Raw genomic sequence first — 15,475 nt, forward strand, 5'->3', positions numbered from 1 at the left:
CTAAAATCCTGATTTTTTTTTTTTTTTATGTGTATATATATATATACATATATATATATATATTATATGTATATAAAACCAAATGTCACCCTGGCAATTTCCAAGCATATACAGACAAATCCAACTATACAACACGAGGGGATGCCAAAGGGAAAAAACCTATATTCACAGACTCCACAGCCCCTGCAGAAATGCCTCACTCCGACAAAACTAGGGGGACGCCCGCTCAGAGAACAATCTCTTGCCTAAGGGAGCCCAGAAACCCTAGCATCATCATCACTTCCAGCATGGAAATGGCTGGTGGAACAGGAAGGGGAAGTAAAGGGGGATGCCCAGGGCAGCACATGGGTTTGAGGAGTCCCCAGTTTCCATCAATAGAAACCCTGTCTGCTGAAAGAAGAAAGGTCTCTGTCTAGTTGCCAGGAGAATTAGCAAGTGAAGGGGACACAATCTGCTCCCAGCTCCTTGGCTCCCATCCTCCTCTACTGTTCATAGAAAAAGAACGCACACCTTTATCTTTGTTATTGGTACTCTTATGAGACACCCTGCAGCTCCCAGCTGTCTCACTTGAAAAGTCTCCTTTTTTATCTGCTTGCTGAGCAAGGTCCTACATTCTTCCTCCCACTCTGATACATTTAAGATTTGCTCTCTGCAAGGACCACGCTCAACCTCCAGCTCTTACTTATAGTTATACTATCCCACAGGCCCAAAGGCCACATACAAAGTTCATGTCCTGGCACCGACAGAGAACTTTCACTTTGCAGCAGCACCTAGACAGAGCAACTCCCCAGAAACCGTGCAGGCAGCCTCCGAAGAACCCCAAAAAGCTCACAAGAGCCAAGCTGTCCAGCCTGCCAGGCACTCATCTAGCTATAGTGAGAACAGGAAGCCGGTGGGGATGGGGGAGAAGAGGGGGGTGGGGGAGCGCAGGGGTAAATTTATCCTGCCCAGTAACTGCCCTGTCCCCAAGGGTTTCATGGATACAGCCCCAGCAACTCTGCTTTCTTAAAGCAGGTCCCCCACCCAACATTCAGAGCATGCGGCTATGTTACAAAGTGCCCAGACTCCTGGGTTCCCCGCATGCCAGATGCACGCTGCGTGCAGGACACAGTCACATGGGCATGAGCAATGGAAAGGGTTGGTGAACCAGACATGCAGCCCAAGGTCACACAGCTGACTAGAGAAAGAGGTCTCTGCCAAGGACAGGAGCCAAGATCCTTTCATAAGAGGAATGAGTGGGGAGAAAGAAGAAGCCATTAGCGGTTGTTGTTAATACAAAGAGTTAAAAGTAGTAGCCCTAAAACCAGATGTTAGTAAAAACAGAAAACGTGTGATCCTTGCAGAGAGAACAGAACCGGCTCTAAGAGGAACGGGGGGCTGCTGGGGCCACTACGGCCTTCAAGAGTGTCCCGGGGGTACCAGGGCACAGGGGAGCTGCTGCTGCTGCTGCTCACAGGACTTGAAAGTCAGTTCTGTTGGGTCTCAGGAAGAAGCCTGGTGCCTTTGGATGAGAGAAGGTGAAGGAGCCAGAGCCCAGGCCTGGGGCTCCTCCCCAGGATGGAGGATCCATCAGCTTCTTGGCCAGGGTGACTGACACAAGAAATGAGACGAAATTGAATTAAATCTAAATTGCTACTGGAATCCCTCCCCCACAGCCCCAGGACATCCCCCCAGAAGGCAAACACCTTCCTTTCCTCTCCTGCATGGGCTTGTTCCCAGCATGTCTGCAGCACCCAGTGTCCCCAGCAGGGGGCAGCAGGCCCCAGAGAACTGCTGCTGCAGGAAACCAGAGGAGAGGAGTGATCTGGTGCAGCACAGGGGGGATGCTTTGGGTGGTGGGATGGGGCAGGCCTCATGGCGTGGCTGGGGGGAACAGGCACCAGGCTTGTTCTCTGCAGTTAGACAGGAGAAGCCCTAAACCCACCCAGGAGTCAAACCCACATTTTGCAAGGGGTTTGTTTCTGAACATGGCTAACCCCAGCTGGGAAAGGAGGGGACTGAACCCAATGCAGTGACTGGTTTTCAAGTCCTGGAGCTGGAGCAAAATGAATAATAAAAGCAGGTTAAATCCTTAACCAGTTAGGGGGTGGGGGAAGCAGCTGTAAAAGGAACAGAGGAAGAAGGCCAGATTTTTAATTCTTTTCTCTCCACCCACAGCAACGCAATCACAAGCCCTGCTTGGCCAGGGAAGCAGACACTTCATCGGCTAATGTCGAAAGCTGGGGGGAGTCCACCATATTGATGCTGCCGGAGGAGGAAACATTGCTAAGGCGACGGGGGGAGGCATCTCCGGAGATGGTGGGGGACTTGTAGACAATTTCAGCTCCGTGGTCAGTCTTGGCTTTGGCATTCTCACGGAAGGTCAGCTTGTGAGTCTCGATCTGCAACGGGAAGATATGCAGAGTGAGCGGGGGGAGACTTGACCTATTGCCCATGGATTGGCCTTAGAGGGAGGGTGGGGACTTTTTAAACAGTGAAGCTGGTTAATTCTGTCAACCCTGGCCCTCCCAAGGGGGTGTAGCTAGGAGCAAGGGGGGAGACTACAACCAAGGGAAACCCAGTGCTTCCTACCCCCTTTCCAGCACTGTTATGGGGAGAGAGGCTGTGGGAATCAATCTGTTCACAGACTGATGCCCCAGAGGGTAGCATCATATGGCGGCAGGTGCAAGAGGGACCTGCCTTCGCTCAGCAGTCTGAACACCTTCCCTGTCCACATAGAGCAAACATTTACCACTGCATGGTCCAGCTGAGAGTGCAGATACCGAGGCTCAGGAGACTGCTCCTTCAGGGAGCCAGAGGTGTCCATGAACCGGACACCCTTTGCTCCTGTGAAGCATGAGCTCCAAGGTGGAAGTTGACAGGGAGCTACTTACTGGGATTTTTCTCCTCCTCCTCCTCTGGGACCTGGCTCTCCTCAGGCATGGAGGGCTCAGGGGCCAGGGACTGAAGCACGGCACAGTCTGGACTGTGCGTCACACCACTGCGGGCTCCGCTCTCGTCTTCCTTCCCCTCCTTTCTCTACAGGTGAAGAAATCAGCAGGGCGCAAAATGCATCACATCAGCAACAGGATCTGACTGGATTGACCTCAGCCCAAACCCAAATGGAGGTGGGAGGGAGGGGAGAGGAAACAAAACGCCCCAATGGGAAAACCCAGTGGGCCCACAGCAGGAAAAAAGAGAGAGAGAGGGACAGTGCAGAGAGCCTTTTCAGTGAGGAGGAGGAAGAATGGCTTTCCCTTTGGGTATGAGAAAGGAGATACCAGAAGGCAAGATCTGAAGCAGGTCCCAGGTGCAGAAGGGTGACAGCCACCCCAGCTGCATTCGAGCAATGTCAGCTCTGGTTCACAACACGGCTGTACCACTCTGGAACACACCTGCCAGCCAGCATCCTCGCTGATGGAGTGCCAGCCACATGGTGTGCTGGCTCAGTGCTGGCTGCTGGCAGGGCGGTGTTCAGCCAATGCCGGCCATGATGATGGGGTTTGGCCACAAGGCCATTCTGCAAAGCACAAAGCAGGTCTGAGAGGTAAGACAGACAGGATGTGCAGTGGCAAGCAAGTAGAAATCTGCAATCTCTTTCACTGGGAGAGATTTTTGCATACCTGGCAGCCTTGTAGAGAGCCCAGGAAGATGGTATTACCCTACCAGGAGTGCCTGTGCTGTGTGGATATGTGGCCAGAGGATGCCATGGTTTGAATAACCACCTGCTCCCAGAAAAACCACCAGCCTCTGAGGCCACATGCACGAAGCAGCAGGCTCCAAGCTGCTCTGCCTGTAGGCTACAGCGGGCAGTCTGCAAGGCCACATCAAACTCGGCCACACGGAGCTGCCCTGCTCAGAGATGTGCAGGAAGACTGCAGGCTGCCCAAGCACCCCTAATGGGGACAAAGAGGGAGTGCTACTTGCTGGGATTTGTGCTGGCAGATAGTGGCTCCATGCACATGGGTGAGAACAGTGGTGGGACCCATGGGGGACTGCTACAGGGTGCATCTGGCCTGGACAGAGCACATATGAACCTAAGTGACCAAAAGTAAAAAATTCCAGCATCAGGGAGACATGACTGGACCAACTCCCGTGACTGAAGTTCCCTCCTGGGCATGCGAGTGACAGCCATGTAGAAGGCAGGGAGCCACACTCTTAGAGTCTGTATGCAACTTTTGATCAGAGGGCTTCCACGCCCCTCTCTAAAAGCCAAGGTCTTCAAGCCAGACATGGCACAAAGATGAAGAAAGAGCAGAGAAGGGAGCTCAGCAGAGGGAGCAGCAGAGTGGCACAGGGCAAGCTTATGACCATGGCTGCGAGGGATGGGGGAGGAAGCCAGAAACCCCTCTGTCAGAGAGGCTGGGGAGCTCACTGGAAGATGCCAAGAAAGATGCTGGAAAAAATGTTCACGATGTTTAGAAAGCGCTGAACCAAGTGCTGAAGAACAGGACTTGAAGCAGAACCAACCTCTCCTTGAAGCAATGCTGAACCACCAGGGACACCAATAACCTTCCCTTGGATCACTTTAGCGCAACAATCCAACCATCTGTGCCACTGTCCCAAGCACCCCCGTCACCACTGCCCCAGGCCGGCAGGATTCGCTGCTGTGCTTTCTTCAGTCTCAGCTGGCGAGTGGGTGCATGGCACTAATGGGGTCATAGCACCATGACCCAATAGGATGGCTTCAAATAGCGTTTAGTTTTTAAATAATACAGGATCAGTGGCATCTCAAATTAAAGTCTCTTCTTCAGGACTCTGATTTAATGAGGAACGTCCTTTATTCCTTCAAGACCTGCAGTCACTATTTAAGCATGTCTCCAGATACTTTTAAAATGCTGCTCTCTGTCACGGGCAGTCTGCCCAGCTTGACAGTCAATTAGACTAACTACATCTGTATTTGAGCTGCAGCCTCAAGGTAGTGTAGGTACACACAGGCTGCACCCTTCATGGGACACTGAGAAAGCCACTCTGCACCCTGCTCCGCTGGACCACTGAATGGCAGGTAAAGCAGATGCTGAGATGGTCCAAATGCACTGCCAGTCAGGGGAAATGCTATAAAAGAAAGGATGTGATGTCTGCCATCCCAGCATGTTCTATGGCACAGTTCTGGAAATGTTAGGCCCAGAGGCAACACAGCCCTTCTGCACAACTGCCTGAGCAACCTAACTAAAGGCCACAGAACTGCTGGCCTGCTTAAAGATAAGCTTGGACGTAGAGTGCTCCGTTTAACAAGAATTCAGTCATTAATCATGCCCACCCCCACCTGCTGAATGGCCAAACTCGCCACCCAAAGTGAAACGTTTCTCCATGCCGAGTTTGCTTTCTGCAAGTATAGCACTAAGTTACCACACACACACACCAGGCTGTCTGATGTCTTGCAGCGCCATGGCTCAGCTGTTTTGCCTGGTGGCAGGAAGAGACCTTGTCTCTGAAATGCTGGCTCACCTGCAAAGCTGTCCTTCTAGAGAAACACCCAAATGCACATGTCTGGGTTTGTAACCATGGCTCCACAGAGTGTGTGTGTGCGTGTGCAAGGGGTGGCTCCTTACTGCACATGCTGTAGTGCTTTTGTATTCTTTTAACACGTGTAGAAGATCATCTCAGTCAGAAGGTCTGCATCCATCTTAAGCAACGTGCTTCTGTGACCTGAAGTCCAACTGACTTGGGCAGAGGGCTGAGGCCACGGGGCTGAGCAGGAGTCCTACTTTTTAAGGATGACATCCTTTAAACCCTGATCTCTAATGGGCAGCAGCAGCAGTGCTCAGCTTGGACAGTGGCCTGTTTTAGCAGCTGCACACACTTGTTTGTGATGCTGTGAATGGAGAGAGGGCAAGGCAACCAGCAGAACCTCACCTTCAGAGAAGAGGAGGCCTTGGTCCTACAGGGGCTGGATGTGCAGAGCTGCTACAGCAATGGCTGGCCCCAGACTTGAGGGGGCATGGAGCACAGGGCCCTGCAAGGACTGGGAGAACACTTGGTCCTGGGCAGCATCCTACCTTTTTATTGCCCCCTCCAGGAACATGGGTGATGTTGTCTAATGACCCAATTTTCGAATGCACCTTGTCTTTGAAGTCCAGTTTCTCAGACTTCACTTCCACCTGGCCACCACCTGGAAGAGAAAGCAAAATGTGAATGGCTGCCAGGAGGCGGCAGCTAGTGGTCTGGGTCTGCATTCATGGCCTCTGTGGGCCTCATGTGCGTAACACGGCATGACTGCCTGAAGTCTGCTGCATGTTGTGCACCAGGGGTGCAACCCTGGGAGAAGGCTGGGAGCCCATGATCCAACTGGCAACTACATGCACTGAATCACTGGTAGCATGTGTAAAGTCCATGCTCTCCTGGGTAAGCGGCCACGTAATCCTCTTCTGCAACTTCTCATGATGGCAGCCCTTAAAGGAGTTACATTAAGGTCAGCACTGCTGCACTCAGGGCTGTAAACACACAGAACAGCCAACTTTACCTCCCCTCCTTCCCCCCAACACTTGCAACCTAAACAACTGACATGATGTGACAAGCTCTTTTGGGAGAGCCCCTGGAATAACCCCTGGGCACTAAGTAGTCAGGAGCAATACCTGGTTTATGATGAATGTTGCCCAAGGAACCACATTTGGATGTCACATGGCTCAGGTCTACTGGCTTGTAAACAATTTGCACCTGGTCATACAAAAAAGAAAAAGGACATGCAACTTTTAGTACCACCAATGATTTTCTAACAAAAGGGGAGAGGGGATAAAAAACACCGGAGCCTGATCTGTATTTGAGATAAAGCAGTTTAGACTCCCAGCTTATTAATACACCAGCAATTACAGAAGAAGTTGCCACCAGAAACTGTGAAATCGTTAAAGCCCATGTGCAGTAACCTGTCTAAAATGTCAGCATGCATAAGATCACCTCTTCTGGGAGGGGGAAAAGGAGAGGCAGTTTAATAAAGTGCTTCAGTGAAAAGAAAAAAAGTGGAATGCTGATTAATCAAGTTTCACATTATAAAAATCATTCCAAAGAGAAAGACTAGAGAGAAATGTAAAAATAAATAAATAAATACCTTTGCTGATGTAAAACTTAAACTCTATGTCCTCAAAAACTGAAAGAATAGAAATGGTCAATGGGCACAGCATTTTTTAAAAAATGACTGTAATATGCATTTCTGAAAATGCAGAAATGGAATTAAAGGGCTTGTTTGTTTTAAAATAATACAAATAGTAAATACAGTGCAGGAAAATATATTTAAGTGATCGCTCTAATGCGGGACATTAAAACAGTAGCATGTATTATTATTTAAGATGACTTTTTAAAAAATGTTACATGTCTGAATACAGCATCTAACCATTTCATTTAAACCACCAAGTTCTAAGATTTCTCATTACATGACACTGAGCATCTGGAGTTTTTTGGACATGTGGTATCAGCCTTGGAAACATGTGAACTGGTTATGCAAGACGGTTGCAATACACGCAAAATGGACAGTTAGGCTGAAGCTTGCTTAGCAGTTAAATTGCGAGCTAAATGCCACAGTTGAAAACATGGAACAAGCTGGTAACAGGTTAGACTTGAGATGATCTAGGACACTGAGGAATCTGAGCACGCACGCACGCACGCACGCACGCACACACACACACACACCCCAGCAACATTAGGAGCAGAATACAGGAGGGAAAGGTGCCATCTCCGAGTTGCTTTAAACCAGGTTACTTGTTGGCAACATGACTGTGTAACACCAGCACAAGGCAGGCTTGGCTGGCAGCTAGTTATTCTGGACCTGAAAGTTACTGGACCATCAGATCTTATGAGCCCAGTCCTTACTCACCAGGAAAACTGTGCCTCCAAAAACAAAATACATCCAAAAACTAAATACCAAGTCCCTCCATTCTGGGAGGGTAAGAGGCTGGCCTGCTATCTGCATGAAGTCACTCTGTCTGGAAACAGGCCTGGGGGCTCCAAAGCTGCAGGTGATGGCTTGACAGTTCAAGCACCAGGCAGGTGCTTGTCACACAGGGAGGATGCGTCTCGGCTTCGGATGCTGTGGACTGAACATGCTTCCCCTAGTCTTTCACTCAACCATCTCCAGAAGAGCACAGCTCACATTGCTGCCATTTCCAGCTCCCACCTGGAAAGTGTCTCTTTTCTGTCAAAAGAAGTGCTCAAGATTCATTCTGAGCCAGGTCTGAAAGCACTGCACACATGGCTCGTTGGCACGCATCAGCCTTATGGTGAAACATTTAACCCGCAACTTATATTTTTAGATGCCGGAAGACTGACATCCTCACCCACTGAATACCTGATCTCTGGTTAATTAAAGCTAGTGTGTCACAACCCCTGGCAGCTCATAACACAGAGTCAGAGCAAGACACATCTGAGTATGCAGTTCTTGCATGCAAAGACCAAAGGGCACATCTCACATGCAAGGGAGAGAGAAAATGGAAGAGAAGAACATCCTGGGATTTGGCTTCACAGGGGAGAGCACTGGGAATGAGCACGCAGACAGGAAAAATTGCTCTTTTAACCCACATACAGATTTACAGCTGAACTTTGTCCAACAAGGCAAGGAACAGGAGACTCAAGGCACAGGAGACACTGTTGTACCCAGAGCTCCCCTGTGCCTCCCAGGAACACACCATTGCTTTCAGCTGGAACCAAAAACCACGTGATAAAAGCCTGACTCAGACATTTGTGAGCTATAGGGAGTGATTTCAGAGCAAGACTTGGCATCCTCCGTGCTGGCCACCTTCAAAGCAATGTGCTAACAGCACTTCTCTGCCTTTCTCTTGGCACCTTCTACAGATCTTAAGTGGTAGAGGGGAGGACAATGGACACATGGAGCGATGTGCCGGAGCCATGGGCGACTGGTGCCTCCCAAGTCTGGGGGTGCACTAGATCACTGACGAGAGGGGGGGTGGTTGTCTCCCTGCGGCCGATCGCAGACTGGGGGGGCAGGGGGGTCCCCCTGCGGCCAATCACTGAGCGCAGAACCACCAGCACTTCCGGTTTCGTGGATGGTGCTTCCAGGGGGCGCGCAGCCAATCTCAGGAGGTTCATGTGCATCCCCTACACATCACCAATGGCCAGAGCCCAGCTTCAGGGGCAGGACTCCTTCCCTTGATGCCTCTTGCTGGGGAAGCAGTATTAGAGGGTCATGCTGCACTGCCTGCCCTGTCAGCTTAAAGGAAAAAGTATGTTGCTGTAGCAACAGCTCATTTCCACTCACTGGCTGTGTTCTCATGGGTGAGGAGCAGGAATTCACTTGCCTGCATTAGACTTAATCAGAAGCCAGGAAACAGGGTGCATGGGACATGTGCTGGCCTCTGACAAAACACATGGTGGCAGCACCGTGCATCTGGGGTAAAAGCCAGCCAAAGATCACACTGGACCCCAGGACTGAGAATGTTCAGCCCCCATCCCCCTTTCCAAAGCAGGCAGGAGACTAATTTCAGGGAGTGCTTTAACCTCCGATGGGCCAGCTCTTTTGGCCACTAAAGACATAAACAAATGGCAACCTATTTAACCATCCAGTGGCAAGCCCAGTTGTGTTTCAAAGGCTTAAGTGACTAATCCTTCAGAATGCCGGAGGGAAATGTAAAACAAAAAGGGAAGTACATTTGTTTGAAAAGACTGAGGGCCTTCTGCTGAGTGCAGGACAGCTCCCAGATGCTGGTCACAGAGGGCAGGGAGGGCCCACCTCTCTAGGGATATGCTGGTGACCATTTCTGTGACATTTGCACTTGGATCTGTCATCTTCTCTCCGAGAGCTAAATTCTGCTTTCAGAGACACTGATGTAAGCTCCCTGATTTTAGGAGAAATACTTCTGATTTCTGGTGGTGTAACCGAGAGATGAATTTGGCTACTTCGGATTAAAAAGGGAGGCAGAAACATTGCCTGGACCTGTAGAGAGCAGTAAACTTCTACATCCAAATCTGTGAGTCCAGCAATGCTTTGTGACCAATTCCTGTAAGCACCTGCCTAAAGCAGGCTGGAGGGATATTCCATGAAGGGACCATGCAACCCATGGATTATACCTGCTTTAGTGTGTATCAAAGTCTGGTTGGGGACTGGCCCTTCATGTCTGATGCAATTTCAGCGGGAAATAAAAACAGGGCTTCTGTTTGCCTGCATGTCAGAAAATATCCAGCTACAGTCCTAGTCAGCATGTGGCAAGCATTAATAGTCACCTAATACCCGTTAGTGTTATTCTGCTCTGCAGGCAATAAAGCACCTGTACTTCCAGATACCCAGAAACCTTTGGATTAACCGGGCTGTTCTCTTCCACTCATTCTAGAAGGGTTTTGGTTAGGTCTGCCTGGGCAACAGCATGTACAGGACTTGTTAGACTTCATCTAACTGGGTCTTCCATGTTAATGAGTTAATTCATTGCACGTCCCCAATCGCTATCTGAGCACGCAGTCACTAGAGATAGCATTGGCGGGTTAGTGCAGAGTCATGCCAATTCTATTACAGTGCATCAAGGTGTGAAGGTACTCACACTGCCGCCTCCTGGGACGTGTTTGATATTATCCTTTGAGCCACACCTGGCTTGAACGCTGCCAAGGTCCAGCTTCTTATTAACAATCTGCACCTTCGATAGCCAGAAAAGAACATGAGTAACAGCATCACTGTCCGCAGACCAATGACACGTTAACTGACTCAAAAAGGAAGCTCCCAATGATCACGTGCTGGTTCGATGCTGCATTTTCTCTGCTCAAGGAAGCTGAAGGCAGATTCTCTAGTGACTGGCAAAGGTGAGCAGCCCAGAGATTGCACTCAATGGGAATCATCTGTCTCCAGCACAGGCAGCCCTATTCTACAAGGTAAGAGAATATACAAAAAACAGCTCTCTGCACCGCCTTTGCCACACACAGAGGGGAACATGCTGAGCAGGAGGGTATGGGTGTGGTGAGGTGAGAATCTGCATGAAGATGGTAGAACCGCCTCTGATGTGGTAGGCAATGAGACAGGCAAATCCTCAGAGACAGATGCTACCCAGCCACAGAGTGGCATCAATCTGCACGAGGCAGCTTCCCACCCATCCTCAGGGGCACTGCAGCCCTGCCTTTGAATGCTGCAAGACCACTGAATGATGGCAAACTGCAGGAAACATCTGGGAAGAGCACAAAGCCCAAAGGAGCAGTATGTTCAGAGCTTGCAGGTACTGTAATTCCTGGTATATTACATGCTCTCCCCCAAAAAGAAATAGAGGTGGGAAGTTAAAGTATGACTTACACATTAAAAAGTATGCGACAAAAAAAAAAAGGATATTGAAATCACAGCAATAGAGGTGACCAAAATTCAATTAAATTTACATTAAGAACTTTCCTCCACAATTTGATGTTTTTGGTGGTGTGATGTATACGCTGGAAAATTACAGTACGTGCAGGCAGGCAGTCAAGTTCTGCAGCACTTCAAGTGTGCACAAGACCCCACCAGGTGCCCAAAAGAGAGAACATCATTATGAAACAGAGACCGAAGCCTGCCCACTTCCTAGAGTTTTAAATCATGGGTGAGTACGGGCCCATAACAGCTTCAGCTGAAGAAGGAATTTGTCGTCTCTGCTGTAATTCATGCCTGGAGGCATATAACATACCTACCCAGGCAAATTCAAGCTACAACCTGCAGGGAACCTCTCAAAGTCTGCCCTGTCCCTGCAAAGGGACACCTGGCTACACACAGATGTAATGTCATTATTTCAATATGTCATGTGATTTATTTACTCAAATGGTCTATACTGATACAGTTTCTAGTATGGACCTAGTGATACCAGCATAAACATGCCTCATATCAGCATGATACAGTCTTCTTCCTGCCTGGCACTGGACTTAAATGATCTAATGATCCTTCTGGCTTTAAAAATCTGTGGGCATAAACAAACATCTTTACATCAAGATAACTGAACCCCCTGCCCAGGTGCAACTTAAACTACACCACTCAAGCTGCATGTAGACAAGGCATAAGTTTATTTCATGAGGAAAGAGTTACTTGTAGCAGCAGCATCAATAACCCTGACTAGAAATGAGAACCATCGCATTGTACTGGCACCACACTCTAGGAAATGACCACATTATATCAAGCCAAACATGAGGTCCTTGATGTTGCAGACATAAATGTGGGTGGGTCTGACACTTCAGAAAGCATCTGGGCTGTTGCAGGCTTAATGATTAGCAGCAACAGGCTACATTTGAGGGCCCTTCCTGGCTACACTTTGTTTTAAAGGGTTAATGAACAGGATAGAAAAATTGAGGACTTATGAAACCTCCTGTGTGGTTCTTTCTTTTTCTTTTTTTGAGGCTTGGGACAATTCATTCTGAAAACCCAGGAACAAATTCAGCAGAGGTGGAGTTTTAAACACCAAGGCATTTTCATCAGTGACTCTTCAGCACTAGATTCCTAAATAACACAGAGGACATGTCACCTCCAACACAGTGCGTTCAAGGAGGCCCCTGTCCCCAGCAGCTTTATTTCCCTTTCTTCCCTATCATTTGCGGCCTGCCTTTCCAAAGCAAACCAGGCCATCCTCAGTACCATTTTACTGAATTTAGGGGATGCAGAAAAATACCTTGAACATTCAGCAAACAGTTGATACCTTACGCCATTTCTAGCTCTCTCCGTCCTGTGCTTCATCTGCTAGATCACGCTGCTGTGCACAACAAAACTCCACCTTTTTTTGTCTGCTCCTGTGTTTCTTGTAGGTTGTAGCACTTCAAATTTAGAGCTCTTACGTGCCATACAGATACATGGCCATCCCCTACAAACCCCTGCCAGAGCACTTGAAAATCTTTGCAATGGCAAGCAGCAGTGGTGCTCTCCAGCAAGGGGCCATGAAAGGGTTTTGCTTGGTCCTCCAGCATCCACAGTGTGCCAGAGGAAAGGAAGCTGATTTCAAAGGGGAAATAAGTCATGAAAACAGACACAATGGCAAGTGGACATTTCACTTTAAAACCACTGAACTACTGCAATTTCAAAGACAGCAGGTGTTTTGGCAGAGCGCTGAAAAGTGGCTTTTTAATACAAAGCCTTCAAGAAAAGCTTATCCAGCTCTTACCATGACCTGAGACCACTATTTGGGAAGAGGCCCGGAGCACATCACACACCTTCCTTCAACTAAAAGTTTGATAAGACTGCTTCAAGGTTTGTGAAAAGTGCTGAGGGTTGACAGCAGTCAACTGATGTAAAAGGTTGAGGAACCACCAGTTTATCCAGTCTGACAAGTCATACAGAAGTCTAGGAGGGCGTATCAGCTCAGCCCAGGTGCATCTGCCAAGGGTGACTGATGTCAGCAGCATCTTCATTGCAACCCAGCACCAACTCCAAAAGCCACGTAATAAAGTGCAGTGAAAAGTAAAATATGTATCTAGTTGGTAAGGTGCTAGTAGAATATTCATTTTTTTATTTAAATGGAAAAGTCAAATCAAGTGGCATATATGCAACCTATATAAATTCCAGTGTGATAAATTTACTGAGCCACTCAGTTGCATTAACAGGCACTCAAAATGGCTTTCTTCCAGTCCTGGCAACAACTCACCATGAGGCAGGCAAGGAACAGTGTTCAGAAGTGGGAGGAGCAGGAGAGGCTGGGATCACATGCCCCTGCCTTTGGGTTGTAGGTGTGTGTGGGGGGTGTGATATGTGTGTATGCGTCTGTGGAATGGGTTTGCCTGGGCACTAGGTCCTGGGAGCCGTAAGGGGGTGGGAGGGAGGCATGTGCAGCAGAGCATGCCTGGGTGGTGCAGTCCACGCTGCCCCCATGGTTCTCCACAAGAGGCTGAGCCCCCTCACCCCAGGCAACCTGCACTGTGCTCCCACCAGTGCCTGGCTGGGCACTGCTGTGCAGGCCCCACCTCCAGCAGCAGCTCCTCCTCCTGCTCTTGCCATGCTGCGCTGCTGCTGGAAGGTGCATGGAGTTCTGGTTCCAGCTGGAAGGCAGCCGAGAGCTGAAGCTGGAGCCTTGCACACTGGGGTAGGAGCTGCCTGGCTGAAACTGCTCGCCTGGAGAGCGCAGCACGGCATGGTGTGGTGCAGCAGGAACAAGATCAGAAGCAGGAGCCGCTGCTAGAGGCAAGGAATGCAGAGAGCAGCACCCAGCTGCAGCCACACCAGGAACAGCCCAGCCAGAAGCTGCAGGCTGGCCAGGGCCTGGATCGGCGAGAGCCAGGAGAAGCCTGATGCAGGCTGCCCCGGCATGAGTGGGCAGGGAGCACTGGGGGTGCAGCTGTGGGTCAGATCCAGCCCGTGGGCTGTGTTTTGCCTACCCCGGTCTACCCGGTCTCTTCCGTGTGCTTCCAGCCCTCAGAGGGTTTCTGGAGCCCCACACTCTTCAGAGAGGGCGACTAGTCTCTTTTCTGTGACCTGCCTTGCAGGCAATGGGAAGAACGATGCATGTGTGGGAAGGCTACTGCCTGATTGCTTGTCATTCACTCCTTTTTCTACTTCTTGGAGGTCTCGGGGATCAACACTGGCTTTCTTTGTTCATGTTTAAAAGAACCATTTTAGTTTCGCTGGCAGCCCAATCCCAATGCAGCACTCCCCTCCACTGCAAAACATACATACCCACCTGCACACACACATACAGAACATCCCTGTGGAGTTCTCCCTTTTAAGCTGGTTACAACAGAGTCCAAAATAGAGGACATGTGCAACCGGGGGGGGCTCTTTGGTTTGGAAAATTATTGTTATTTCCATAAATTAACTCTCCTCCTATGCCCACAGAAATTTCCTCCTGAAACTGCTCCCTTCAAGCCAGCATCCCATTCTGATCCCAAAATGTCTGAAGTTGTGATGCTACATCAGATGCAAATCCAGAGTCTACTCTCAGGTGCCCCAAGGGTGGCTGACTGCCAGGGCAAACTTCTGAGAGTAGGACTGGACCAAGTTGCCTGAAGTCTAAGAGGTAGTTTGAAGGGGTGGAGGGAAGTGTCAGAGTGACAGTGAAAAAGGACATTGAGAAAAGGGTCTGGACATAGCTCCTAAGGGCTTCTGTTTGCACAACGTCTCTTCTTATTGCGCTCCTGGGAACTGCAAAATCCAACATAAGTGAGCAGAAGCTTTCAGACCAGTTTGTGATCTTGTATTCACAAGTTCTAGCATCCTGTTCTTAAGGAAAGCACAGCAGATCCTGAAGACACTAGGAGTCTGTTCTCATGACTTTTAAGTGGAAGGGAATTCACTTCAGACTGGATTTTGAGCTGGTGTCCCTGGCCAGCCCAGACAGAAGGTAGTAAGCTAACACCAGAGATGCACTGCATCAACAGGCACCTTTTTAAACACATCTAAGGGGCTTTTGCACCCAAGTCACTTCCAGCTTTCTTTGAAACTTGGGTTCCTAAACCACTGAAATGCTTCTGAAAACACCACCCAGAAGGTATCCAGAACTACTCTGAAGTTGGCATTTCACAAGGAGTTTGACACCCAATTCCTTAACTGCTTCAAGGCTTCCTTGAAAATCCTAGCCTTAGCTCTTAAGTCCATTGCTTCCATCCAGACATCTGGTCAGCCTGACTGGAAGGAAAG

General features: G+C 49.3%; 1 protein-coding gene across 5 annotated transcripts in view; it reads right to left on the reverse strand.

The window, feature by feature from the left end:
• Nucleotides 1-47: 47 nt before the first annotated feature.
• The window catches only part of MAPT (microtubule associated protein tau), a 119,271-nt gene continuing 103,843 nt past the window's right edge, over nt 48-15,475 (reverse strand). For all 5 annotated transcript variants that reach the window (XM_019523622.1, XM_019523621.1, XM_019523624.1 and 2 more), the window contains 4 exons: nt 10,458-10,550; nt 6,555-6,636; nt 5,979-6,091; nt 48-2,381 (listed from right to left, as the gene is read on the reverse strand). In XM_019523622.1, the coding sequence (XP_019379167.1) occupies nt 2,166-2,381; nt 5,979-6,091; nt 6,555-6,636; nt 10,458-10,550 (504 nt within the window). In that variant the 3' untranslated portion in view covers nt 48-2,165. The remainder of the gene's footprint in view (nt 2,382-5,978; nt 6,092-6,554; nt 6,637-10,457; nt 10,551-15,475) is intronic.

Source organism: Gavialis gangeticus, unplaced genomic scaffold (assembly GCF_001723915.1).
Source record: "Gavialis gangeticus isolate Ggan-Ray unplaced genomic scaffold, GavGan_comp1, whole genome shotgun sequence".
In the NCBI taxonomy this organism is placed as follows: domain Eukaryota; kingdom Metazoa; phylum Chordata; order Crocodylia; family Gavialidae; genus Gavialis; species Gavialis gangeticus.